Below are 27225 nucleotides of genomic sequence, written 5' to 3'. Positions count from 1 at the left end.
CAAATATCATATAGTTTATGCCTTTGATGTTATCTTATATTCCACAGTAATTTTTCTTCATCTCAGTCAGTAGCCTATGCTGTTTTATGCACAAAAGTAGCCATGGGATTCCCATTTTTTAAAGTTTAAATCTGCATGACAGATTGAATGTTTTGACTGCAGGTACAAATCGGTTTTACCTCTGGATGATTTTGATAATCTCCATTATCCATATGTGATAAAATAACACATTTGTTGCATTTTGGAACTCTTCATCCATCTAGTTTTCATTAATTAATTTTCTTTCATTTTCTTTAGATTTGTTTACAAATAGCTTTAAAAATGGAAATACAGTTCTCTAGTGAAAAAGGTATATATGACAACATACAGTTCTCTAGTGGAAATGGTATATAATATAAAATTAGACAAAATGCAGTTCTCTAGTGGAAAAGGTATATATGAGATGAAATACAGTTCTCTAGTGGAATATATATATATATATATATATATATATATATATATATATATATATATATATATATAATGTCAGACAAAATACAGTTCCCCAGTGACAAAGTTTATGTGATGAAAATAGTCAAAAAGGAATACATGATGAAAATTGTACAAACTGTGCATATTTTATATACCTTAACCTTGATTATCAGGTTTTTATTTTGAATCAAAAGATATAACTTGGTTTATGTCCCCACTTGTTCAAACAAAAGAAAAATCTTCTTTTCTGAACCTTATTTAAATGTATTTTTCTGATTCTTATTTGAATTTAAGACATATAGAAGATGGGTACAAATTAATGTGATTCTCAAATTTATTTTTTAACAGTGCTGTGAATTCTGGTTGTATAGTATGACAGTGATTTTCTTTTATTCTTGTTGTTTGGTTATCATTTTAAAGTATTTTATTGAGTTTATTTCCAGTTGCATCAACCATAGGTAATTTTCCTTCATGAATCTTAACATCAGCTTTAAAGATGTTTATTATATCATTTAATATCAAATGAGAATTTTTTTTTTGTGTTTTCTGTAATTAGAGTATGGGTATACATCTATCTGATTTAACACAGTATCTACATTGCAAGGATTACTTCAGGAAGCACTGATTTATCATCAACTTTAGGACCATGTTATCAACTTCAGGACCATGTTCTTCTTTGTCAAGCATAAATGTTGTAGCCATGTAGTGTATTGATAAAAAAAGTTTAGTTCCTAAACTTCTTCAATTAGCGGCCTGAAATTAGTATCTAGTACTTCATGCTGTATAGATTGTGGGTATTCATGCTGTATAGATTCCAGGGTATTCATGCTGTATAGATTCTAGGGTATTCATGCTGTATAGATTCTAGGGTATTCGTGCTGTATAGATTCCAGGGTATTCATGCTGTATAGAGTCTAGGGTATTCGTGCTGTATAGATTCCAGGGTATTCATGCTGTATAGATTCCAGGGTATTCATGCTGTATAGATTCCAGGGTATTCATGCTGTATAGATTCCAGGGTATTCGTGCTGTATAGATTCCAGGGTATTCATGCTGTATAGATTCCAGGGTATTCATGCTGTATTTATTCCAGGGTATTTACTGCCTTATTACAGTATATAACTTTGCTTGTTTTTGCAGTTTTAAAAATAATTTTCTTGTTTATAGAAAGCACACAATAATTTCTTAGAGTTAAGACAGGAAATTCAAAGATATCTGATTGAGATGTGATCTTAGTAATACTGCATTTAAAAGCCAGATCAATTTCAAAATGGATTCTTTCTTTCTGTAATTGACAAAGTACTAGTAGTTTGAGTCTTCTACTTTGTCTGTCTTATGTAATAAAGAAAGTGGAACATGTTCTGCTTTAAAGATTTTATCAGTGATGATGGCCCTGTTTTGAAAATCAAATCTCTGTCAACAATCCTTCCCATGATGCTTTGTTCTAATGATGCTTCTTTTAAGTCAGTTGTTACTCAAACTTATCAAAGTTTCAAAAAGTTTTCTTTATCATGTTAATGTGTAATCATCAGAGCCAAACAAATATTAGGTAACAATAAGTTAGTTTGTACTGTGGCATTAACTTTGGATCCTATTTGAAACATTTTTCATTCTGAGCAAATACCTGTATAGGCCAACAAATATAGCTGAAATAGAAATCACAAAGCAGCGAAAGTCAATTGTCTCCCTAAAATCTATTGACTACCTAAATTCTGTTGACTACCTGAAGCCTATTGACTACATTAAGTCTGTTGACAACATAATCTGTCAATTACCTATGTCTGTCAATTATCTAAGTCTATTGACTCCCTAAGTCTGTTGACTCCCTTAAGTCTGTTGACCACCTAAAGTCTATTGACTACCTTAAGTCTGTTGACTATCTGAAGTCTGTTGACTACCTTAAGTCTGTTGACAACATAGTCTGTCAATTACCTATGTCTGTCAATTATCTAAGTCTGTTGACTCCCTAAGTCTATTGACTCCCTAAGTCTGTTGACTACCTAAAGTCTGTTGACTACCTTAAGTCTGTTGACTACCTAAATTGTTGACTACCGAAATCTGTTGACTACCTAAAGTCTGTTGTCTGCCTAAAGTATGTTGACTATGTAAAATCTATTAACTACCTAAAGTCTATTGATTACCTAAAGTCTGATGATTACATAACATCTGTTGACTACCTAAGAAGATAATGGCTACAAACTATATATCCATTTCATGAAGTATGTGTCATGGATGCACATATCTGTTCATCAGTCAATGCATCCATCCATCTTCTTTGTTCAGGCTGTAACTTTTATATTAGTTTCCCAAATTAACTAAACTTTTGGAGTGGGTGCATTTAAAAACCAAAAACTGTGTCATTGCAACCTAGCTTTATTTAGCATTGCATAAGGACATGTCCCTGCCCTAATTCTTTTGCCACCATAAATATTGCTGTTACTACCAAAATTGCAGAGTGTATACATCTTGGAATATAAGTACTTTATATACTAGGGATCAGTTTGCATGGCCTTACTTTTGCTTGGAATCTCTTTTTAAAAAATTCTTCTCACTGATGTCATAGAAGTTTGGTATGTACTTGTCTAAAAATTAATGTTTTATTTGTTTTGCCTGTGAGGAATGTCACAAAAGGCAAGGCATGACAGTTATATTGTCTGCATATCTATTTGTTTTGCATCCATTCTGCCCATCTGTTTATTTTTCGTCAAATATTAAAGGGCCATATCTCCTGTTTGCCCATATGTCCTTCTTGCATCAAATTTTAAGGGCCATGTCCCCATCTTTCCATCTGTTTATCTTGTATCAAATTTTAAAGGGCCATATCCCCTGTCTGCCCATCTCTTTATCTTGCATCAAATTTGGAATAGCCATATCTCCTGTCTGCCCATCTGTCTATCTTGCATCAAATTTTATAGGGTCATATCTCCTATCTGCTCATATGTTTATCTTGCATCAAATTTTATAGGGTCATATCTCCTATCTGCCCATCTGTTTATCTTGCATCAAATTTTAAAGGGTCATATCTCTTGTCTGCCCATCTGTCTATCTTGCATCAAATTTTATAGGGTCATATCTCCTATCTGCTCATATGTTTATCTTGCATAAAATTTTAAAGGGCCATATCTCCTATCTGCTCATCTATTTATCTTGCATCAAATTTTTTGGGCCATATCTCTTGTCTGCCCATCTGTGTATCTTGCATCAAAATTGTATAGGGCCATATCTCCTGTCTGCCCATCTGTTTATCTTGCATCAAATTGTATAGGGTCATATCTCCTATGTGCCCATCTGTTTATCTTGCATCAAATTTTATAGGGCCATATCTCCTGTCTGCCCATCTGTTTGTCTTGCTTCAGATTTTAAAAGGCCATATCTGATGTCTGCCCATCTGTTTGTCTTGCATCAGATTTTAAAGGGCCATATCTCCTGTCTGCCGATCTGTTTGTATTGCATCAACTTTTATTGGGCCGTATCTCTTGTCTGCCCATCTGTTTATCTTGCATCAAAATTGTATAGGGCCATATCTCCTGTCTGCCCATCTGTTTATCTTGCATCAAATTTTATAGGGTCATATCTCCTATGTGCCCATCTGTTTATCTTGCATCAAATTTTATAGGGCCATATCTGATGTCTGCCCATCTGTTTGTCTTGCATCAAATTTTAAAAGGCCATATCTGATGTCTGCCCATCTGTTTGTATTGCATCAAATTTTAAAGGGCCATATCTCCTGTCTGCCAATCTGTTTGTACTGCATCAAATTTTAAAGAGTCATATCTCTTGTCTGCCGATCTGTTTGTATTGCATTAAATTTTGTAGGGCCATATCTCCTGTCTGCCCATCTGTTTATCTTGCATCAAATTTTAAAGGATCATATCACTTGTCTGCCCATCTGTTTGTATTGCATCAAGTTTTATAGGGCCATATCTCCTGTCTGCCCATCCGTTTATCTTGCATCAAATTTTATAGGGCCTGATCTCCAGCATTCATGAGAGGATCTTCATAATTTTTCACACACATGGGATGAATAGAATAAACTTTAGTTCAGGATGAGTTATTGAACTTGACCACGTTGATATTTACAGTATCCACAGTGTTATACTTGTTTCTGTCCTTTAAGCACTTCAGAATTTATAGAGAGAAACAAAATGATATATGGACAAATTAAGTCAAACTGAGACAATAACATACCTTACCAGGTAAATGATTTCTAAGAAACTGGACAAAATCAAAATGATAAATGCATGAGACAGGATGGAATTCATCCTGCTTGCTGAAGAAAACAACTATATATTTGCCATAGCTACTATTTGCAAGAAATGTGTATTTGAATGTATTGTACCCAATGACTGAAAGGTAGGAAATATCTTTCCTTTCTGTAAAAAGTGTAATGAAAATCAATCTTGGAAATAAGTCTCAGTTCATGTTCACAAGAGTGTTGATTTTTGAGACAGAACCAGGGACAATTTAGAAAACAAGAATCTTATATATATATATATATATATATATATATATATATATATATATATATATATATATATATATATATATATATAAAACTATGGGTTTTGAATGGGGACAATTTTGTGTTAAGTTGCTGTTTGAAGCAGTGGAAACTAACTGAGATACTCGATATTATTGTGTGATTAGTGCAGGCCTTAAGAGGTCTGTAACATGAAAAGCCTAGCTAGCTTGGTCTACTGAGGCCTAGCTTGGTCTACTGAGTTTACAGTTCTGTCGATTGAGGTCAGATAGTCAAGGTTTTCTTGGGCTGACAGTGACAAATTCTGACAGTAATCATACCAGTATAAATTGTTTACTACCTTATGTCCAATGTCACTAACAAGGACAAGTACTTGAACTAAAAACATTTTTAAAAATAACCAGTGAATTTAGATGTAATGTTTCCCAGTTATAGCCTTCTTAATTCCCAGTCCCATCTGAAACATTATAAACAGTCTTTAAATATATGATAATTGGTGGGACTACATCAAGTACAAATAGAATAACAGTTTGTTTCAACAATCTGGTGTGTTTCACTGAAACATTTACCAGTGATTAGCCATGGTAAAAAAGTCTATTAAAACAGGATGTTGTGAGATGTCAATATAAGATTTTGTTTGCACAATAACGTTTGATGGACATAGTCTGAGGCTTTAATAGAACTGTGTATTGCCAGCCACGTTATATCACATTGCATATCAAAATAACTGAGACAATACTAGAGCTCTGTATTGCCAGCCATGTTGTATCACATTGCATATCAGAATAACTGAGACAATACTAGAACTAGTGTATTGCCAGCCATGTTGTATCACATTACATATCAAAATAACTGAGACAATACTAGAGCTCTGTATTGCCAGCCATGTTGTATCACATTGCATATCAAAATAACTGAGACAATACTAGAGCTCTGTATTGCCAGCCATGTTGTATCACATTGCATATCATAATAACTGAGACAATACTAGAGCTCTGTATTGCCAGCCATATTGTATCACATTGCATATTTTAATAACTATGACAATACTAAAGTTGTGTATTGCCAAATATGTTTTATCACATTGCATATAATAATAACTGAGACAATATTAGAACTAATGTATTGCCAGCCATGTTGTATCACATTGCATATCATAATAACTGAGACAAATACTAGAGCTCTGTAATTCCAGCTATGTTGTATCACACTGCAAATCATAAATAACTGAGACAATACTAGAGCTGTGTATTGTATCACATTGCATATCATAATAACTGGGGCTTTACTAACACTTTATATTGCCAGCCATGTTGTATTAAATTACATATGACAATTACTGTATATACTGGCTTATAAGTTGAGTCAAACTGCAAACAATAAAGATCCTGATCTGCCATAGCAAAATGCACCTGCTGATCAGGGTCTATGTTGTTTGTTCTACAGGTTACTACTAACAAATTGCACAAACCCAGATCTGCTGGTGCATTATGTGATGGCAGATCTGAATCTGTGAAGTTTGCAGTTGGACTCGTAAGAGAGTATATATGGTACTATATATAAAAATAGTAGGTATGCGGTATTAAAAGTTAGCTCTCTATCATGATGAACTATCACCACAGAACATATTGTGATTTATCAATGCTACAATAATATTGAACCAACTCAGGCTTCGCATGAAGAATACCTAGTTTAATTTTGATTTCAACAAAATTTTAAAATATTATGGCCCCAGCTTGGTTTTAGAGCTTTAAAAACTTTCCCATTCAATTTCTGCTTATTGTCTTATGAAGGCCTTCTTGGACTGAAACCAATTTGTTTTGAATCTTGTCACTAGGTAGACCTAGGTCAAGTTTCATTTGACTTATTTTCTGAGTTCCTGCTTGACTCAAAACTTTGTCCTAGAGTTTCTGCTTGCTACCCTTTTAGGGACATAATCGATCAAAACCAAATTAGGTATGAGACCAACTTTTGTTAAGTTTAATTTTCACTGTTTTCAAGCTGCATATTAAGAGATTATGGTCATTGTTTGACTTAGAAGTTTGCTCTTCAATTGCATCATATTGGCAGGGGTATCCATGTCATATGGACACATTTTAATCACATATTCTACTGTTTTATGTAAAAAAATTATTGTAATTTTTGACCTGCAAAAAACAGCCTTAGATTTTACCTATAGTACCCATTGCACATACACATCTTGATCATGACGAATCACGGGCAAAAATCTGCTATGTTCATCTTTTACCCATGGCTCCCTAACATGACCACCGTAACATTTCTCCACTCATTTAGCAATTCTGATGCAGTTATTCCCTTTATTGAACTTTGGCAAGTTTGTAAGTTTATTGCATTATGGGAAGAAAGTACTTTAATATTTGCACTATTACAAGTTGATGATTTGATTAATTCTTATTCAAAATACAGGAGAATGTTTACTATACTCCATCATCAGCATTGGTGGTGGCAGTATCCACGGTCAGAATAATAGCATAAATTAGTTTTCATTTACTACCATTGCTCCCAACTTTATGCATTATTTGTTTGTGACACTTAAGGTGTTTATCACATCATTCTGAACTGCCTCAGGGAAAGTAGGTCACAGTGGCATACTTTTTAATAAACATTTCATATTTGGTTCACCTGCCAATTTTATAAAAGCAGTGCTTTGCTTAACTTATCATTTAGTTATGAATTGGAGCACAATATTGGCATTTAATGGCTGTGTACTTTAGCTATATTGATTGCTGGATATACCTATGATCAGTTTTGCTTGGAAAATATTAAGTTAACCTAGATTATTTTTTCTTGTTAGTTTCATTCTCTTCCTAGTTTCATTTGCATGCAAAACCACTGAAAAAAAAGTAATTGAATTACATTCCATGGAACATCACAGCTGTAAAAGAGATTATTTTACAGTGATCCATTGGGGAAAGAAAATTGTGAATTATTTTTCTTTTGCAATTTACATACATAAGCACTAATGAACCTCTGCATCTTTTTTATTTTTGTAGAAGCAGGAGTAAATAGTAATCCTTGTACTTGTCTGTCCAGCAGGTGGCAACATGTAACTAGCATGACAGCTATTAATAGATTACTTCGAAACAGAGTAAAGGTTATGGTCATTACCAGAAGATGTACATACTGACTGATCAATTTTTCTCCAATAATTTTTGTTTGAGGTTATTGCCCTATTTCTCTTATAGCATTGTATGACACAGTCTTGTTAGCAAAACTGGTCCTGACCTACATATGTGCATGACCTCCATATATATATATATATATGACCTACATATGTACATGGCCTCCATATGTATATGACCTACATATGTATATGACCTACATATGTGCATGAATTACATATGTGCATGACCTACATATGTACATGACCTACATATGTGCATGACCTGCATGTAAATACTAAGAATAATAGGCATCATTACTAAAACTGATTGTTCAATCTTTTTAAGGTTTTGATTAAGAGATGTATCAATTAGAAGGTTATTTATTCAATATTTATTTGAATAATGATTTTTTTTACTGTGCCATAGGTGATGCCCATCCTTATTTGAGGTCACATAGATCATGTGAATTTCATTTACTTGTTTCACCTTTTGCATAATCATGCAGTGTGATGCATAAAATTACACTCACAAAAATTCAGCATCAACAGCTTCCTGAATAGAAGTGTTTCATTGTTTTTGGGTACAGGATCTCCTTTAAATAGTCAAAGAATCAGAATATTGTCACGTGAGTCACTCTCTTTGATTTGACATAAATCGGCAGTCCTGCTTTACTACATATGATTGCAGTATAATGTTCTTTACATTTTCACCAAAGCCACGGTAAGTTATGTGGTCTTAAGGTATGCAAGTTTGTACATGTATTTCAGGTACAGTAACTCCATCATAGAGTCATTTCAACAATGCACATCATATTATTTGTAGTATTTAGTTTAGGCATTACTTCTATTAATACATTTTATTAGTTTAGGCATTACTTCTATTAGTACATTTTATTAGTTTAAGCATTACTTCTGTTAGTACATTTTATTAGTTGTTGCTGTGGAGTGGTGATCAAGAGGAATTGGTCAAGAATTATTTGCTTTATATGAAGTTGTTTTTATTAGATTTTCCATTTGTTTTCTTCTCTCTCAACTGTCATTATGAGATTTGTTTCTAAGAAAGCCTACTTCATGGTTTTTTAAAAAATTATTTACAAGTAGAAATATTTCATACTTGCTTTTTATCCTTTTCTTTGATTTGCATGCAAATACGTTCTGTAGAACTTATCTTTAAAAATGTATTTGTGTGTTCTGTTTTTAAAAGAATTGCATTTTTAATTCCCCACATCTTTTCTTGTTTGTTTGATAATTATCTGGAGTAGAGGGTCTGCACCATTTGCCACATGGAACCAGTTACCTCACAACTGTTTTATTTTTTTCATTATTATTGTAAATTTTTTGTTGCAGTGAAAAAATGAACATTAAATTAAGTAGATGTTTTCCTTCTGCTAAACAGAGTCAAGAATAAGTAATGATTTGTAATAACTGGTTCTGGTGTTACACAGAGACAAGAATTACTAATTTATGTGTGATAACTGGTTCTGGTGTTACACAGACAAGAATTACTAATTTATGTGTGATAACTGGTTCTCTGTTACATAGACACATGAATAAGTAATGATTGTGTGATAACTTACTCTGCAAAGCAATTCAATAGTTTGACCTTGAATCAGTGTGATGAAGTTTGAGCATTTCTGAACTTTATTTGGTGTTTACAGTTAATAATAACCACACAACCAATGTTTGTTATTTTAGCTATCAAATTACTAATTTAAGCTGTTGCATTTTAATGGTTCAAATAGGCATTGCACAAAATATACTTCACTGGTTATTAGAGGAAAAGGTTGAGCTCATGTTATTGTTGTTGTTGGGACATTTTGGAAAAGAAATTATCATACTCATATGCTTGCTTGACAGTCTGTTGACAATCTGTTGACTATCTGTTGACAATCTGTTGACTGTCTGTTGACAGTCTCTTGACAATCTGTTGACAGTCTCTTGATATGAATGGGAAAAAATAGCTTAACCCTGGTAAACAGTAAACATCTGTCTTGATATCACCCTTGGTAAATAATTATAGGTTACTGCATTTGTATGGCAAAATATGAATGAATTTCTCACTAATACTGCGTGACCATCTGAGTGCAGTATTAGTATTTAAAAAAACGGAGTTCATATTCTCCCAGACAAGTGCATTAACCTTTTTATTATATACTCATTTTGTTTTCCTACCTAAGGCTTAACAATAAAAGAATACACTACAGAAATCAAAATGATTGAATTTATGCTGTATTCAAAAATAAATACACAACCTTAGATTCTTCAGTACCTGGTAACAATAAGTTTTAAAGGAAATTCATTTTGGTCTAATTAAAATTGAAATTTAGAGTTATATTGTGAATGAATGCACATTGAAACAACTTTGCAGTTGGTCTGGAATGGATGGATTTTTTTCTGTTGATCCAACTCAATTATGCTTCTATTGGACTGGATTTTATTAGCTGAGTCAATTTCGTACAGTGGACTGGATTTTATTAGCTGAGTCAATTTCATACAGTGGACTGGATTTTATTAGCTGAGTCAATTTCATACAGTGGACTGGATTTTATTAACTGAGTCAATTTCGTACAGTGTACTGGATTTTATTAACTGAGTCAATTTCATACAGTGGACTGGATTTTATTAACTGAGTCAATTTCGTACAGTGTACTTGTGATTTGAGCAGTGGAGGGACCTGAAACAACTGCACTTCTGTTTCTATTTTGTCATTGATTGGTTGGAATCATAATGCAGGAAGAATATTAATTCTTATAATTAAAATTATCAAAAAAACACTATGGAATTTCACATTAATTTTGTTTTGAGTGCAGTAAGGAGAATGCCATTTCTGTTGGAAATATTGTCAAAATTACAGTACCATTTTGCTGTGTGTGTCAAGTTTTAGAACCCATTTATGTGGGTCTTGTAATTTGGATTTGCAGAACTAGCTAAGAAAGTACATTTTGAGGAAATTCAAGATGCAAAAATGTAAGTATAGTTATTGCCATTCTTTTTACCAGCTAAAGAAGACATGTTGATGCCCTGTCACTAGCACACTCTTTGTTGAAGGGACTCCAGCTATGTTATGACCTGGCTTCTATTCATGACCTACTGCAATCCTAACTTCAAAACATTGTAACAAAAAGGTTAAATGGGGAAAATTGCAAAGTAGCTGCTGTGTAAGAGTCCATTTAGCCAGCCAGAATAAGACTTCTTCATTGTCTTGGCTTATTGGCTCTGAGGTTCTTAGATTTGTAAAATGGTACATCTTTGATAGATATGCAATAGCCCTTGGCCTCAATATGCTTTTCTGTGCTATTTTTATAGACCCTTGAGAATACTGGTCATCGTCTGAATCATTATATTTGCAAAAAGTAATGAACCTTTCTCATAAATAACTGTTTAAATGATCAGAATGGTACTGTCAATACTGTGTGTCTCACTTTTCTTGTGGACATTGCAAACAGCATATTCATTTGTTTGCTTGGTTGAAAATTTCTTTTTGACTCACTGAACTCATCCACATCATTAACTTTATAATCTTTACTTTGAATTGAACAAAACAGCTTGTTTAATTTATTCACAAACAAATGTAATAAACCAAAAGCTAAAGTGTCTGCTACACAAGCATACATTGTTTATTTACAAAGTAGTTTCAAATACATGATACTATTTTTAGATGTGTGTTGCACAATATGAAACTGTAGAGTATGAAAAAATACTGCATGATTCCAATAAAATTAAGTTAACAGAAAAAAATGAGGATATAATAATAAACATTATCTACCTTGATATCACCTTGATTTATCTTGGTATATCTACCTTGATATCACATTGCTTTACCCCGGTAAACAATAAACATCTGCTTTGATATCCCCACAACTTTATCCTGGTAAACAGGTGAGATATATGGAGTGAGGAGTGGATGGAATATGCAGTTGAATTGAGTTTTGCTGTAGTGAGCCATGGCAGTTCTTGTTTAATATGTATTTTAATTTGGTCTTTATATGCAAAGATAACTGGTTTAAATTTAGAAAACTAAAATCTGCATACATTGACCAAATATTTCTTCTGTTAATATGCTTTGTTAAAGGGTATAATATTATTTGTTTTGAAAGGATTTTTTTATAATACTTTATTCAAATTGGCTTAGAACTTGTCACTGGGATAAAAAAAAAACCAAAACCATTCCTGTGAATCTTTGAACGCATTGATTTACAAATTATTTCAGAAGTTTACCAACTGGATGCTTAATATTGTTTAGACTCAAGTTGTAACCTTAAGTACCATAGTCATCACACACCATTTATTTGTACCCCTCTGTCAATTTAAAAAAAGAAAAGCATTAGGGAAACAAACAAGGCACAAAACTTAGCCATTTCATTCATCAATTCATAATTTCTAATAATGTCACTTGTGGGTCCTAAACACTGTCAGCTTAGTTGCATTTCAAACTAAATGGAAGCTCTCATTGTAAACAAGTATACAGACTGCTCACTGTCCTTTTCTGATTTTTAGAATAGCCCATTTCAGTAAAAAGCTGTGTCATCTGCATCCAATATTTGCAATGTCTTGTTTAAATATATCTAAAAAAATTGAACAAATAAAAAGGAGGAACTCTTGTTTACATGTGTTCAAAGAGATGGAACTGCAAAATTTATGGAGTTATTGAGATTTTCAAAGACAGTGAACTACATCACATCTGTTGCTTGAAAACATAGACTCACCATTGCAAACATGCTGGGGTTCGAGTCTAGGATTTGGCCAATGTGAGTATGTGAGAAAGCTTGCCAGTAGCTTCTCGTGGGTCAGTGGTTCTTCCCGGGGTTTTCCCGGATTCTTCCTCCACCATTAATACTGGCCGCCATGCATAGCCTATCGTGTGCTGAAAAATGGCATTAAACCCCACAACAACAACAACAATAACAAAAATGCTGAATGTGTTACTAAAGAAACTTTCACTTGATTTCAAAATTCCAAATAGTTGCCAGTGTTTGGATACTCCTGGTGACAATCAGGTTAGAAATTATAAATTGATGAGTGAAATGACTAAGCACTGTGCATTTTTTATATCCTTGATGCCATTTGTTTTTTAAATTGGTATGGGGTACAAACAAACAGGAAAGTATGAAAATACTATAGAGTACTTGCAATGGCCCACCATTATGAATCACAGCTTTTTACTTCATATTCCAAAACACCCCTACAACCTCTAACCTTACTGAGCCCCCTCCCCCCATTCTCACACCCAAACACTGACTTGGGATCATATTCATACACAAACATTGACTTGGGACCACACTCACACACAAGCACTGACCTGGGACAATATTTACACCCAAAAATTGTGCTGGGAATATACTTACACCCAAACATCAACCTGAGACCATGTTCACACCCAAACACTGACCTGAGACAATATTGTTACGTGTTTAGGCTCTTACAAAATGTAAAAAGAAAAAAGAGAAGACAAAAAGCTTTGTAAAATTAACAAATAATTTATTTCCCTTGAAAAACAAGGTAAAAATAAGAAAAAGAACTTATGGTTCTACAAATCTAATCCAAAAATAATCCAAGAATTAAAAATAGAAGTCCTTGAAACAAAAAGACCTGATGAAACTGAGTTCAAAACCTGATGAAATCCCAAATGGAAGCCGATGATGTATGTTGTGGTTAGCGCCATACTGTTAATTTAGGGCACTAGTATTTCCAGGGAAAACAAACTTGTAATCCAAATAAATTAAACAAAATAATTAGCCCAAAACTGGTCACAACATAAAACACTTTAACTTCTCAAGTGTTAAGGCACTAATAACTATTGTTTCTCAAAACATGAATAATAAATCTAGCTACAACACAAAACAGATGCCCAGAAGTAGGTCAATCCTCTGGAAAAACCTAATTGATACATGTTATTTGGCATGTAGGCCAGATATGGCCTTGATGCTGCTTTATGAATCTTACTATGAGAAAGAATAAAAACAAAAAAAAGTTGTTTACTACAACTCTTACTGGTTCTGAATCTAGGTCAGGAACTAGGTCAGCATTAGATACAAAGTTTTTATAAAGTTGTTTACATCAAAAATATAAAAAATCAGTCGGAACTTAACACTATTCCAGTAAATAAAATTACATTACAATAGCAAGTAATAGAATAAAAAAATTTACAAACAAACAATTAAATTAAACCAAATATAAATTAAATCAAATATACATAACAATATTCACACCCAAAATTGTGCTGGGACCATACTCACATCCAAACATTGACCTGGGACCATAATTTCACCAAAACTTTGACTTGGGACCATACTCACACCCAAACATTGACTTGGAACCATACTTTCACCCAAACACTGACCTGGGACCATACTCACACCCAAACACTGACCTGGGACCATAAGCAAAATCCATCATTTATGTGATCCATCTTCCTGTTTTGATTGCATATATAAAATTTGCTCAGGAAACCTTGGATGCAGAATTACACAAAATCCATAGGCAAATGAGGTTTTCCTGAATGCCTTTCATTGTGTGTATGGCAGTGATCTAATTTGATCTTTCTGCCATGTAAATGATTATACAAACTTTATCAGATTTTCACATTTATTTTAAGCTTATATTTTTTGTTTACAATACATCTTTTACAAACACAAGTTGTTTTACTTATCCATTATAAATTTTGTACTTTTGGATTCAAAATATTAACTCTAAAAGATTTTACAATAATGGACATTTGTAAGTACAATCCCTAACTGGGTTTATTTGTGATGAAAAGGAGCTTTTTTCCCAATAAAGTTTGGAACAATAGTGACTTTATACTGTAAACCAATAGTTAGATCAATTATCTCAAGTTACACATGTACTTATCAACTTTAACTAATGGTCACATGCAGCTAGGATGTATAACAGAATCAGTGAAATGTAAATAATAATTCTCTTGTTCTAAATGCATGTACACTGTACCAAGTTGCCTGTGGACAATGATTGCTTTTACTGGCCAGAGATCTGGCAGTAGGCAATTATTAGTGAGGATAATTTTTAATAGGCAAACATTAAACATAGAATGAGGAGGGTGGGTCATGAAATTTCTTTGTTTGGTGTATTTCTTAATTTTTGGTTGGAGCAACATAACTAGAAGTCATACAATACAATCTTAAGGTACATGTAGTGGGAATCGGCACTTTAAAAGACTTTTCTTCTGGATTAGCAGTCATCATGCTTCCTGTTATTATCAAGCCTTGCAAAGTTCAGTCCAAAGGATTTAATTCAAAATCTAGGGAAAGAAAAGTTAGTTGTGTAGATCCCAGAGCTATGCTTACTCTAGAGAAACTTTCAGGTATGGTAGTCAAGTAGATTTGTTTGGTAATTATCAATACTGAATGGTTTTATTTGTAATACATGTATTCTATGAGTTAGTGAAATGCCTAAATATAGTAACTGAAAAGTTTAATATTTATAACATTTATGCTTCTTAAATATTAATGAACTAACTTTTGCAATCTTGCTATTTTATCAAGTATAAAATTTGATGGTAGTGACAACTATGGTAATAACTGATGAAAGTGGAAAAGTGATAGACTTAATATTTTGTTTGTAATATGTTCTTTAAATTCATTTTTTAACATTTAATATCTTTAAAACCAAAGAGATTTTTCTGTCATTTTGTTGTTGTTGCTTATTCACCATTAAAGTGGGCATATTCAAAGACATATTGATTTTATGTTGATTACTAACAGAATCATCTTTGTATCTTTGTATTACACAATTGATTTCACCTGTAATGAATCAGATATATAATCAGATCTTTGAACTTGTAGCTGGTCAAGCCACCCCACCACCCCAGCGACCTTCATCCCCTGAGTCAAAAACATCAGGCAAACACAAGGGGTCAGTGATGTCTGTTACTCATGGCACCAGCTGGCTGGGTGGGGGTCGTGACCTTTACTGGGAGAGCCTTCAGAAGAGACCTAATTCAAGTCATGTTCCGGGATGGAAGGAGGGACTGCCGGAAAACATGAAAAGGCCAAGGTCAGCTGTGGCTGCAAGGACACTCAACAGGTAAATACTATGAAGATTTAAACATTGGCACATTTTTGGCAGATTTAATTAATTAGTATGTATATGATTGGGTGACAGAATTATTAAATATCATTTATAATACAGATATGTGACTAGTGTGCCATTTAACATGAACTTTTTGTTTAGTTTTCTGGCACATATTTCTAGAGAAAATTTTTTTCAGGTGAAACTTTAATTGATTAATGTAGTTAATTAAAAAATCATTTATTTTCTGTTCATACACCTCTTCAATTTTATGAACATTAGATGAATTATTTGTCTGGTGATTGGAAGTATATGGTCAAATTTCAAGAGACTATATGTATATGTGTATAGTTTTTTTAAATTTTTTTTAGCCTGGGTAGTCCAGAAACCCTGGAAAGCCCCTCATGATCTGGCCTTGCAGTAAATGTAAATAAAACACCTGTCTGATGCTGTTTTTCTGACAGGATCTTGTATGCACTTGACTCTATTCTTTCAGACGATCAAGGACATCCACCCCAGTGACACCATCTTCACTTCACTATGATGCAGTTGTACATGGTAGGTATATTACCAGCACATATTTCTTCATGGAGTATAACATTCCAAAGTGATTCTTTCCTTTTTCTCTGTTTTGCTCTGGCAATCATATTTCCATTAGGACTGCAAAGTGTGACAATATCTTGCTCATATTCTATCATGCTTGTATATTACCCATAATGCCACATTCACCAGTATGTATTACCCATTATGTTAAATTGAACCCTGAGTATTACCCATAATGCCACATTTACCAATTTGTATTACCCACTATGCCACATTGACACTTACTACCTATAGTGCCATATTGACCAATATTTATTTCTATAATGCCACATTTAGCCATATTTATTTTCTTTAATGCCACATTTATATGTATTTATTCAGTTAATACCAAATTTACACTTATTTATTTCATATAAATGCCACATTTACATGTATTTATTTCTGTAATGCCACATTTAGCCATAATTATTTTCTATAATGCCACATTTATATGTATTCATTTAAGATCACATTTACGCATATTTATTTCATATAATGCCACATTTACACATATTTATTTCTATAATGCCACATTTACCCATATTTTGTTTCTATAATGCCACATTTATATGTATTTATTCATTTAATACCACATTTATGCTTATTTATTTCATATAATGCCACATTTAAATGTATTTATTTCTATAATGCCACATTTCCCAACACATAACAAGCATCCAGTCAGATCTGTTAGCAAATATAGATAACAACAGAATCATTTTCAAACAAAATAGTGCAACTTTTTTGTGACACTGTGAGATGTCTTCCATATACATGTACCTAGTATGAAAGAGATCTCAAACATATATATATTATCATGCAAAGAGACTCTTGCATGATGCTATGAGACCTCTGCCTGATGCTTTACATGGAGATTTCACACATATATTCTCAAGCAAGCAGACTTTTGTGTGGCACTCTGAGATCTCTGCCATATGCCTAGTATGAAGGAGATTTCATGCATATTTATTCTCAAATAAAGACACTCTTGCACTGCCTTGTGAGATCTCTGCCATATTCTTTATATGGAGGAGATACACACATGTATTCTGATACAAGCAGATTCTTGTATGCCTCTGAGATCTCTGCTATGAGCTTGGAATGGACGAGGTTTCACAGAGCCAGCAAGAATCTGCTTGAACAAACAGTATGAAGCTCCAAATTACATTATTGGTCAAATAGTAACAACTGGGATTTATTAAGTTAATGAAACAGTGTTCTTCAGGAATAATTTTCACTATCTTTTGACCTTATCAATATATCATATTTTACCAAGGCCTGTATGTTACTGCTACTATTTTGAAATTTCACATTGCTGTTTGAATTTGTATTGTGTATATGACAGCTATTCAGCACAGTCCTTGCTATACAGTGCTGAACAGGTAAGCACAAATGCCAAAGTCAGACACTTTCCTAAATCTCCAGAAATCCAAACCATATCATCCATAAGCAAACACCCACCATGTGCAAAAGATAAAATGTCAAGATGATTGCAAAAATTCCCCCTACCTCATTACCCATTAGAAGAGGGTATATTAAACAAAGATACAGGCAAACTCCCTCTACTTCCATTCCCATTGAAAGTAGGTATGTGAAACAATGATAAAGGCAAAAACTCCCACTACAAATAAAACTTATATTAAAATCCAACAATTTCCAGTGAAGTTATTTTGCAGAGACCAAATTGCTGATGGCTAAATGGATAAACTGATGGATGTATAATAATAATAATAAGAATAATAATTTTATGTAATGGAGAAGTTTGTTTTGTCAACTGATCAATCTTCTATGAAGCCTTGAAAAATTGCATGTATATAATATATTATGTTTTTACATTGTGGTATCTTTGAGACAGCAATGCTATTGAAAAATATATATAATGGATGTACTGCCACTGTAAATTATATACCAGTATAAGTCATTACAGATGAGTACATATAGAATTCATACAAAGAATAGTTAATTAACCAGTAGAAGATGTTACAGGTGAGTACATGAAAGAACATTGTTTTAATGCAGAGTTGTACTATATTACACAAAATCATACAAATGATTGTTCTGTAGACTAAGAAGCATTTTAAAACCTTTGGATGAGTTAGATCAGCTTATATGGGATGGAATGGAATGCCATAGTTTAGGTCAAGAAAAGGCAAAACTCTTCTTATAAAACTGAATTTTGTTAAGGAATTTTAAAAAATGTTGTTTGAGATGAATCTTAGTTCAAATATATGTATATTTTTCATAGATTTAAAATTGCATAAAAAATAATCAGGATCCAATTAATGAATTTGGGTGATTATTTTAGTGTACTGCCTACTTCATTAAACAAGGTTTTAAAATATTATGCTTGCACAACAGGACTAGGTAATAATATAAAGAACTGATGGCTTTTCAGAGTTACTGGACCTACTGGGTAGGCAGTAGTGGTTGCTTGGTCAGTTTTGCACACTGTGTATATAGACAAGTTATGCTGAACACATTGCGCATATTAGTCCTATCTACAGGACATTATATATAAAAAATAAGTGAACTAAGCAAATATGATAGTTATAAGCAAGTGTTTTATTCACTTGATTGCAACAACGGGTTTTGCCATTACTTAGAGGTCATATAAGACAAGTTCCTGTATAAATGTTTTTATAATCCCAGACATTATTACGTGGACATTATTTTAACATGTACATGTATCTAAACACTTTAAGTAAATAAACTGTTTCAGAGAAGATGTCAGGTTTAGCAGTTTATGTGCAATATCAGAAAAGGAGAGAGAGTAACAGGTGAATATTGAGGAAGAATGGGATCACATAGTATACACCATCTGTGCAGGAAATTCACAAATTTTTGCTAGGACTATGTTTTTATGGATTTTGTGGTTACTACAATTCTCAGATTTAAGTATCCAATGAACATCAATCCTTTTGTAGAAACTATAAGCCCTTTCCCAATCCACCAATTCAAGTACCAACCAAAATTTCATTTATGGCCTTGAAAATGTATACCAATGAAAATCAATGTCATTATTGGATATAACATTTATACTAATGAAAATAAATGTCATTACTGGATGTGAAATTTATACCAATGAAAATCAGTGTCAATATTGGACATGAAATTATGCCAATGAAAATAGGTCATTATTGGACATGAAATTATGCCAATGAAAATAGGTCATTATTGGACATGAAAATTCATACCAATGAAAATAAATAAATTTACAGTATATTGTAAATATGTGTAATTTAGGTTTAAGATTTAATAACAGTTGGACAGAATGCACAAGATAATGACATCTTTCTGCCATCATTATCATTCCGCTGTCATTGGAATCAGACCACAAGTTTTAATTGAGCAGGGTACCAGTCATGAAGTGACAGAACAGATCAGGTCATTGGCTGTAAAAGCCTTATGGAATTTGTCTCTTTTAAATTTCAAAGCCTTTTATTGTTGCCTTGAACTTCTATGTAAATTCTGCCAGTACCAAGACATAATTGTCATATTTTACAGCAGGCTTAAATTATCTTGTGTCTACTAATGACAAACTATTGATTAAGGTAGTTTTTATGAGTACCCTGCTGTAGGGACATTTAGCTTGAGAAAATGTGCTGAAACACATAGTTTTCATTGTTCAGAAAGTTTATTTTTACTTCAGGCAAGAAGAACACAATTTTTTTTTTACTGGTTCAGCTATTGTACAAACTAGTTTTTTTCTTCTTCAAAAACTCACATTAATGTCAAGAGAAATTTAATTTCTGGTCTGATCCAAATCTTGACCCACCAGAAATTAGATTGCTTATGTCTAAATGAAATGTGTATAACAGAATGTTTCCAGCTTCACTTTTACAAATACAAATTGCTTTTTATGACTTCAATAAACCAGTATGAAAGTTGTAGAGACATATAGTTGTTGTCTGTGAATGTTGTAGAGGCATATAGTTGTTGTCCCATTCTGATTATACTGTGGTCAATCATTCATGTTCCATGGATACATAGTCTGTGTTAATTCACCTTGTGATGGTATCTGGTATAGATGTAAAGTTGTTTCCTGTGCTTCTTACACTTGGTTGAGGAAGTATGATGAAACACTTACACAGTTTCTATATGCCTACTGCAGGGCAGAATGTGTCATGTCTTACACTTGGTTGAGGAAGTATGGTGAAACCAAATTTTGTATATGCCTGTCAAAGGGCAGAATGTGCCATGTTATGATGTAGTTCATCTGTCTGTTACCTATTTTGTTTCTGCACAGTGACTAAAGTTGCTCATGAGCTACTGGGGCAAGGAAGAAACCTATCAGTTTCAGACTCAAGCAACCAAAGGTTAAGGTCACATTGAGTGAAATAAGAAAGCTATTTCTCTAAAAATAATTTGACTTATATACCATATAGTGGCTTGCAAGGTCAGAGGGACACTAAGAAGGAAAATACTTTCCACAAAATAACTCAAGTGCTGCATCACAAACAGTGAGAAAACTTTGTGGATGGCTTGCATTTAGACATTTACATATTGATTTGGGGGTCAATAGGTCAAGGATCAAGGTCATATGATTGAAATTTGAAAATGGTTCCAGCTGAAGAACTTAAGTTCTGTGTTTTTACCTTGACCAAAGTTTGGGAATATCTTGCATCTGAGATAAGAAAGGCACCTATATCGATAATGTGGTGCATATTATTTAGTGTTTCCAGGCGACATTACTTAGTGACAGTGACATAGGACAAGTTCAGAGTTGTACATCTTACATTACTTATTTATCTAACCAATGAACTGATGAAACTAATGCACATATTAATGAGTATTTTAGTGCAGTCATTTTTCCCAGTGCCACAATTGCTATGTGATAGATTAAACTAACAAGTATCCTGTCCAGACCAGTCCTGGTTAGCTGCTATGGTATAATCTCTGTGCAAGTGAACTACTCTTGCCTCATGGTCAATCCTTCACACTAGTCTGTACGTCTCAGTGTAAATCCTCCACACTAGTCTGTATGCCTCATTGTCAATCTTTGACACTAGTTTGTATTCCTCTGTCACTCTTCCACACTAGTCTGCATGCCTCAGTGTCAATCCATGACACTAGTTTGTATTCCTCTGTCACTCTTCCACACTAGTCTGTATGCCTCAGTGTCAATCCTTGACACTAGTTTGTATGCCTCTGCATAAATCCTCCACACTAGTCTGTATATTATCAACTACTCCAAACTGTGCTCCATTTGATGATAAGGTTTCTGTTTATGAGTAAACATCTTAAATTTCAGAAACAGGAAATGGAAACTGTTGGAAAACTATTGCTGAAAGAAATGTTGCTAAAGTAACATCAACCTGAATGTACATATTTGTACTGTATCAAATTAAAAAAAAAACAATTTAACATATTTTGCCCCTTTAATTTTAGCATGTTATTATTTATTGTTCCATATAATTAGCAGTCAGAGAGCTCAATTATCTTTATTTCTAGCAAGCAAAAATGATTAAAATTCATACAAAAATAAATTTCTGTTTAATAGCTACAGGTACAGTTTCAATTACAACAGAACTTAATTAGCATACTTGAAGAACTGCAGGCTTAAATGTTTGGTTCAAATTTTCACTTGTTTTAATTTTTGTTTGAGGTTCCAGGCAAGAGAATAGAGAATAATTTACACCAGGACTGAGTGAGTCAAGGACTGTGTGAGTCATTTGAGTTATGTTGAGTATTTGATTGGTTGATTGATTGATTGATTGATTTTTGGATTATTTAAGTTTTATTGCAATTATGTTTCTTTTACATGCCTGCTTGCATATCTTTAAGATAAGATAAAAACTGCATTTTTATGCTTTGCAAAGCATTTCATTGTTTAGGTTGCTGCTTGGAATTGACAATTGTAAAAAATTGAACTTTATAATGGTTAATAAATCCCCCATACTGGATACCATTAGGACCAAAAATTCTGACTATTTTATTATATTTGGTCAATTTACAGAGAAATTCAGATAAAATTAGAATATCTTTGTTGGGACCAAAATTTGTTGCTAGTCTGCAGGGGAGGCTACATTATAGAGAAAGCTGAGTTATAAAAGAGACTGGGTTACAAAAGAAATTGAGTTACAGGGAAGGCTGGGTTACTGCAGAGTGGCTGGCTTATGGAAGAAACTGGGTTACGCAGGAGGCTGGGTTATGGAGAGGCTGGGTTACAGAAGGGCAGGGTTACAGAGAAGGATGGGTAACAGAGGGGCTATTTTAAGGATTATTTGCTGTTTGTCCATTTAAATTGTTTGCTTATATTCCAGAATTGATTGAATTTGAGTATCAATTAAAATTCCATTTTGAAGCACAAAACATGTAAATGCATGAATTTAATCTGATGCAAAATTGGTACATGGGATTCAAGATGCCTGGATACACCATTGTTTTTATCCTAATGTGCTGGTTTCTCAGTACATGTGGAAATGTTTTTTTGTCTCTGATGTGTTATCTGTGTTCTCACTATTACCTATCCTGTTTCATGCATTTTTTGGGGTGCACAGTGCTTTTTAACCATTTTAGGTATTATCATTACAACATCTCATTATGTAAGCATTACTGGCAGTTGTTGGCAAAAGGTATGTAAAGCAACAGTAGGGATACAAGACATGATAAAAACTGAATGAAATCAAATTTCAAAAACCGTGTAACTTCAGAATATTATACACTTTTGTTGAATATTGATACAACAACAGTAACCCCCTCCCCACCATTCTTGTCTTACCAGCTGAATGGTAAGACATTATACTTTACTTGTACACTCATGTACAAAGCCAGGTTCAACTGCAAACAACATAGGCTGTAATTATATACTAGTAGATAAAGGTCTTTGTTTGTTCTAATTATTATTCCTAGCAAATGGCACAGACCCAGATCTGCTGGTACATTACTCAATGCCAGATTCTGATCTATGCAGTTTGGATATGACTTAAACACAAGTATATATGGCAGGTATCACTTTTCCAGCAGCCTTCAGTTGCCAGTGATCGCAATGATATCATCAATGGTATCATCTTTGTTAGTTTTAAGGCTGTTTGTTCAAGTTCTTTGTTATTATGGTTATTCAAGTCAGATTGACATAATTGCCCTGGCTATAGTTGAAAGACTGCTGCTTTTTATTTCAGCTTAATCTCTATTGCACATTTCCATTCTTACCTTTTCTTTTGCTTTGCACTGATTTTCCCTCACAGGTAGGTCGCGGTCATCACTCTGGCACAATCCTATGATTCACACCTCCATCCCAGAGCCAATCAATCTGTCTGACTATCACCCCTTGTACCATCAACTTGGGCTTCCCCGTCGTCTGGGCACCTCCGCTTATGCAGCCGTGCATGGAAACAGTGTTATGGATTTTTACACACAGCCAACACAAGATACAGTCTATAGGTAGAGCTAACTGCATGGGCCAGGCAAATTTAAAGTGACAGTCTGCAACCATCATTTTTGGCTTTGTAATCCAATAGTTTTTGTTAAACAACATGGAATCATTGGTTGGTTGGTGTGTTAAACTAATGATAACAGGCATGATTATGTTAAATAATCTGTGTTCCAAGCTGTGCCCATAACAGTAACTCTCAGAATTATTTTATGATATTTTTCAATTTACTATTTATAATATACTTTTACAATCTGTGATATTCTGAGAATATATTTTATGACTGTTGAAGACAAATAACTGGTGTTGCCTCACTATAAACCCACTCACTGTACCAGTGGTCCTCATAAAATCCTTGCTTTTTTTCCCTTAGTGTTTAGGGACCACTTATAATATTGTTTGACATAATTGAATCCCCTAATTGTGTTTTTTGTATTCTATTATGACACAGCCTTGTTTGAGCATATCACAGTATTAGGTGGGCTAAGTTAAAACACATGCTTGATACTTCAAGTTTAGTGTTAGTGACAGAAATGTTTTTATGCAGTTGTTTAGAAAGGGTTTATGACAGGGATAATATTCCTATGTAATCCTTTTTATTTCCAAAAGGAATTTGATTAAACGTTTGAGTGATCTAGTTTTAATGGTATTTTAAAGCTTCATTTTTTAATAGAAATTTGTAATCTCCTATTTTCCTGTAGAGTGCTAGATTCATTGACATATTTAAAATTGAAATCTCAGCTTAGATCAGATAGATACTGGTGCAAGATCATACTCTGTTGATCTTTTCATTCATGAATCAAATTACTGTTTAAAAGTGCAGAAATTGACAGTGTCACATCAAACATATCTTTTCTAAGAATAACTCCCAAAATGCAACATTTGATCTAGTAGACTAATAAAAATAAGTGCAGAGTGAATTCCAAAGGTTATCAGAACTTTTTTCTGTGCCTTCCATTGTATTAGAAATCTAGATTTTTATCAGAGTTGACTTATTATTTAAAGTTGATCACATTGTTAATGGACTGGTAACCTTGCTATTGGTTATGCAATTATGTTTTTATTCATTGTACTGCCATTCAGACAATGTATTTTTGTATATTTCCATGTATTCATTCTCTTTACAAGTTCATTGAAGGTCTCATAGTGAAAGAATCAAACATATGGTTGGAAATCAGTACAATTCTTGTTAGTAGCTTATGTTAGAATGATGGGAACAGTATGTTAGGCTTGTATGTGATAGTATAAATATGTTAACTGTTTTGATTATGAAGATTAATCTTCAGAGGAACTCACCAAATTTTTAGCTTGACTGGTCAGAGACCAGAAGAGCATAAGTGATGTCCTGTTCTTTGCCCATTGTCACTATGGCAGTCATCTTGGAAAGCTTGGACATCTAGTATGTCCACTACAGCAGTCATCTTGAAAAGCTTGGACATCCAGTATGGCCACTACCACATTCATCTTGGAAAGTTTGGACATCCAGTACGGCCACTATGGCAATCATCTTGAAAATCTTGTTATTTCTTTTCCCACTAAATGGATGGTCATATCAACATGCAGTTTTCACCAGATATCTGGTTGGTCCTAAATGAAATAGTGCTGGTCTGACATCCAATATGGCCACCATTGCAACCATCATGAAAATCCTGTTATTGCTCCTCGTGCCCAACAGAAAGTCATATCAGAATGGGTTTTCACTGTAAGACATTTTATGATTATGCGGTCCAGTTGGAAATTAATGACAATGGTGCAGCTTGAACATCTAATATGGCCACCTCAGTAACCATCTTGAAAATCATGTCTTAGCTACTACACCTGAAAGGATGGTCATGTCAGCATGTTTTTTTTTTATTGAAAGACTTCTTATGATGAATAGTTGGTTCTTACTGTAAACTATGCTTATCTGACATCCAGTCCATAGCAACTATCTCTACTTCTCTTAGCTGAAAAGTCGTGTTGACACGGGGTTTTCACCAAAAGACTAATTACAATATTTATTTGGTTGTAAATAAATATGGTGCATTTCTGACCTCTGATATGGCTGCTTTGATGGCTTTCTTGAAAATCATACTGTCACTACTTCTTCAAAATGAAAAGTCATATGACCATGTGTTTTTCACTAGAAGAAGACTTGTGATGTCTAGTTGGTCCTGAATGAAAATAATGTCAATTCAACATCCATTATGGTTGCCATGATGACCATCTTGAAAATCTTGCTATTGATAATCATATCGACAGAGTTTCTAATATAGCTGGCACAGTAAACATATTAAAAATCTGGTCACTAATTCTGGTTATATAAATCTTGGGTTTTTATATATTTTGTAATGGTGTCTACTTTGTCGAAAGAAATGGTGCCAATCTTACATCCGATATGGCCACCGCAGCAGCCACTTTGAAAACCTTGTTGCTCAAGAATAACAGATATGGTTTCAACACTCAGCAGTTAAAAATAAGAAATTGTCTTTATCCTGAATTCCTGGCAATTCTTTTCAGACAGTATAGTATCAGTCCCTTTAAGGGACTCTTGTTCTTGCCAGTGGCTAGATGGTATTAGTGTACCGTATGATTTTTAGATTGGTCCTCTGTTTCATGAGGCTTTGCTTTGAGTAAGACTTCTATATCAGGGAACCAACAGCTCTGTAATATAAATACACCATCTGAATATGTAATGTTCTGGTTAGTTCTGTTAAGTTTATGGTGGCCATATGTAAAATTTTGTTTTCTGATTCTTTTTGAAAAATATTTTGATCTAAAAAGGTGGGAAGTGTAATACCAATATATTTGATTGTAATTTATTACATATAATGATGTAGTGAAGCTATGTATAATGTATTGATGTGATAGCGCAAGATGCCATCTCATTTTATATGACATCGACATCGAGCTTCCATACAATTGTCATAGTTTTCCTTCAAGATAGTATTATTTTAGTCTATTTCAAGACAGAATGAAATTGAATTAGATACAGAATGACTTTTTGTGACTTGTTAATTATGATATTTGGGTGATGTACAGTAGTGATGTAATAATGGAGTTGATTGAATGTAAAAATAAAATAAAAACATCGCAATGCAAGGCTTAATATCGTAGTACAGTACTATTCACTGATTCTGTTTTGATCAAAATTGATGACCATTATATGTCATTAAAGACTTTTTCCTCATT

At 33.4% G+C, this 27225-nt stretch overlaps 1 protein-coding gene across 6 annotated transcripts in view; it reads left to right on the top strand.

The window, feature by feature from the left end:
- The window catches only part of LOC149806589 (uncharacterized), a 255709-nt gene that overhangs the window by 221045 nt on the left and 7439 nt on the right, over positions 1–27225 (top strand). For 3 of the 6 annotated variants that reach the window (XM_089955210.1, XM_089955217.1, XM_089955202.1), the window contains 3 exons: positions 15875–16115; positions 16597–16662; positions 23874–24065. In XM_089955210.1, the coding sequence (XP_089811336.1) occupies positions 15875–16115; positions 16597–16662; positions 23874–24065 (499 nt within the window). Of the gene's footprint in view, positions 1–15874; positions 16116–16596; positions 16663–19401; positions 19460–22294; positions 22346–23873; positions 24066–27225 lie in introns of all 6 variants that reach the window. The other 3 variants (XM_089955233.1, XM_089955226.1, XM_089955242.1) reach the window with 3 other exon arrangements.

This window comes from Sinohyriopsis cumingii, chromosome 1 (assembly GCF_028554795.1).
Source record: "Sinohyriopsis cumingii isolate HCF-2022 chromosome 1, ASM2855479v2, whole genome shotgun sequence".
NCBI classification, from domain to species: domain Eukaryota; kingdom Metazoa; phylum Mollusca; class Bivalvia; order Unionida; family Unionidae; genus Sinohyriopsis; species Sinohyriopsis cumingii.
Note: the sequence above shows the minus strand (reverse complement) of the source record. Positions and strands in the feature narration are given on the sequence as shown.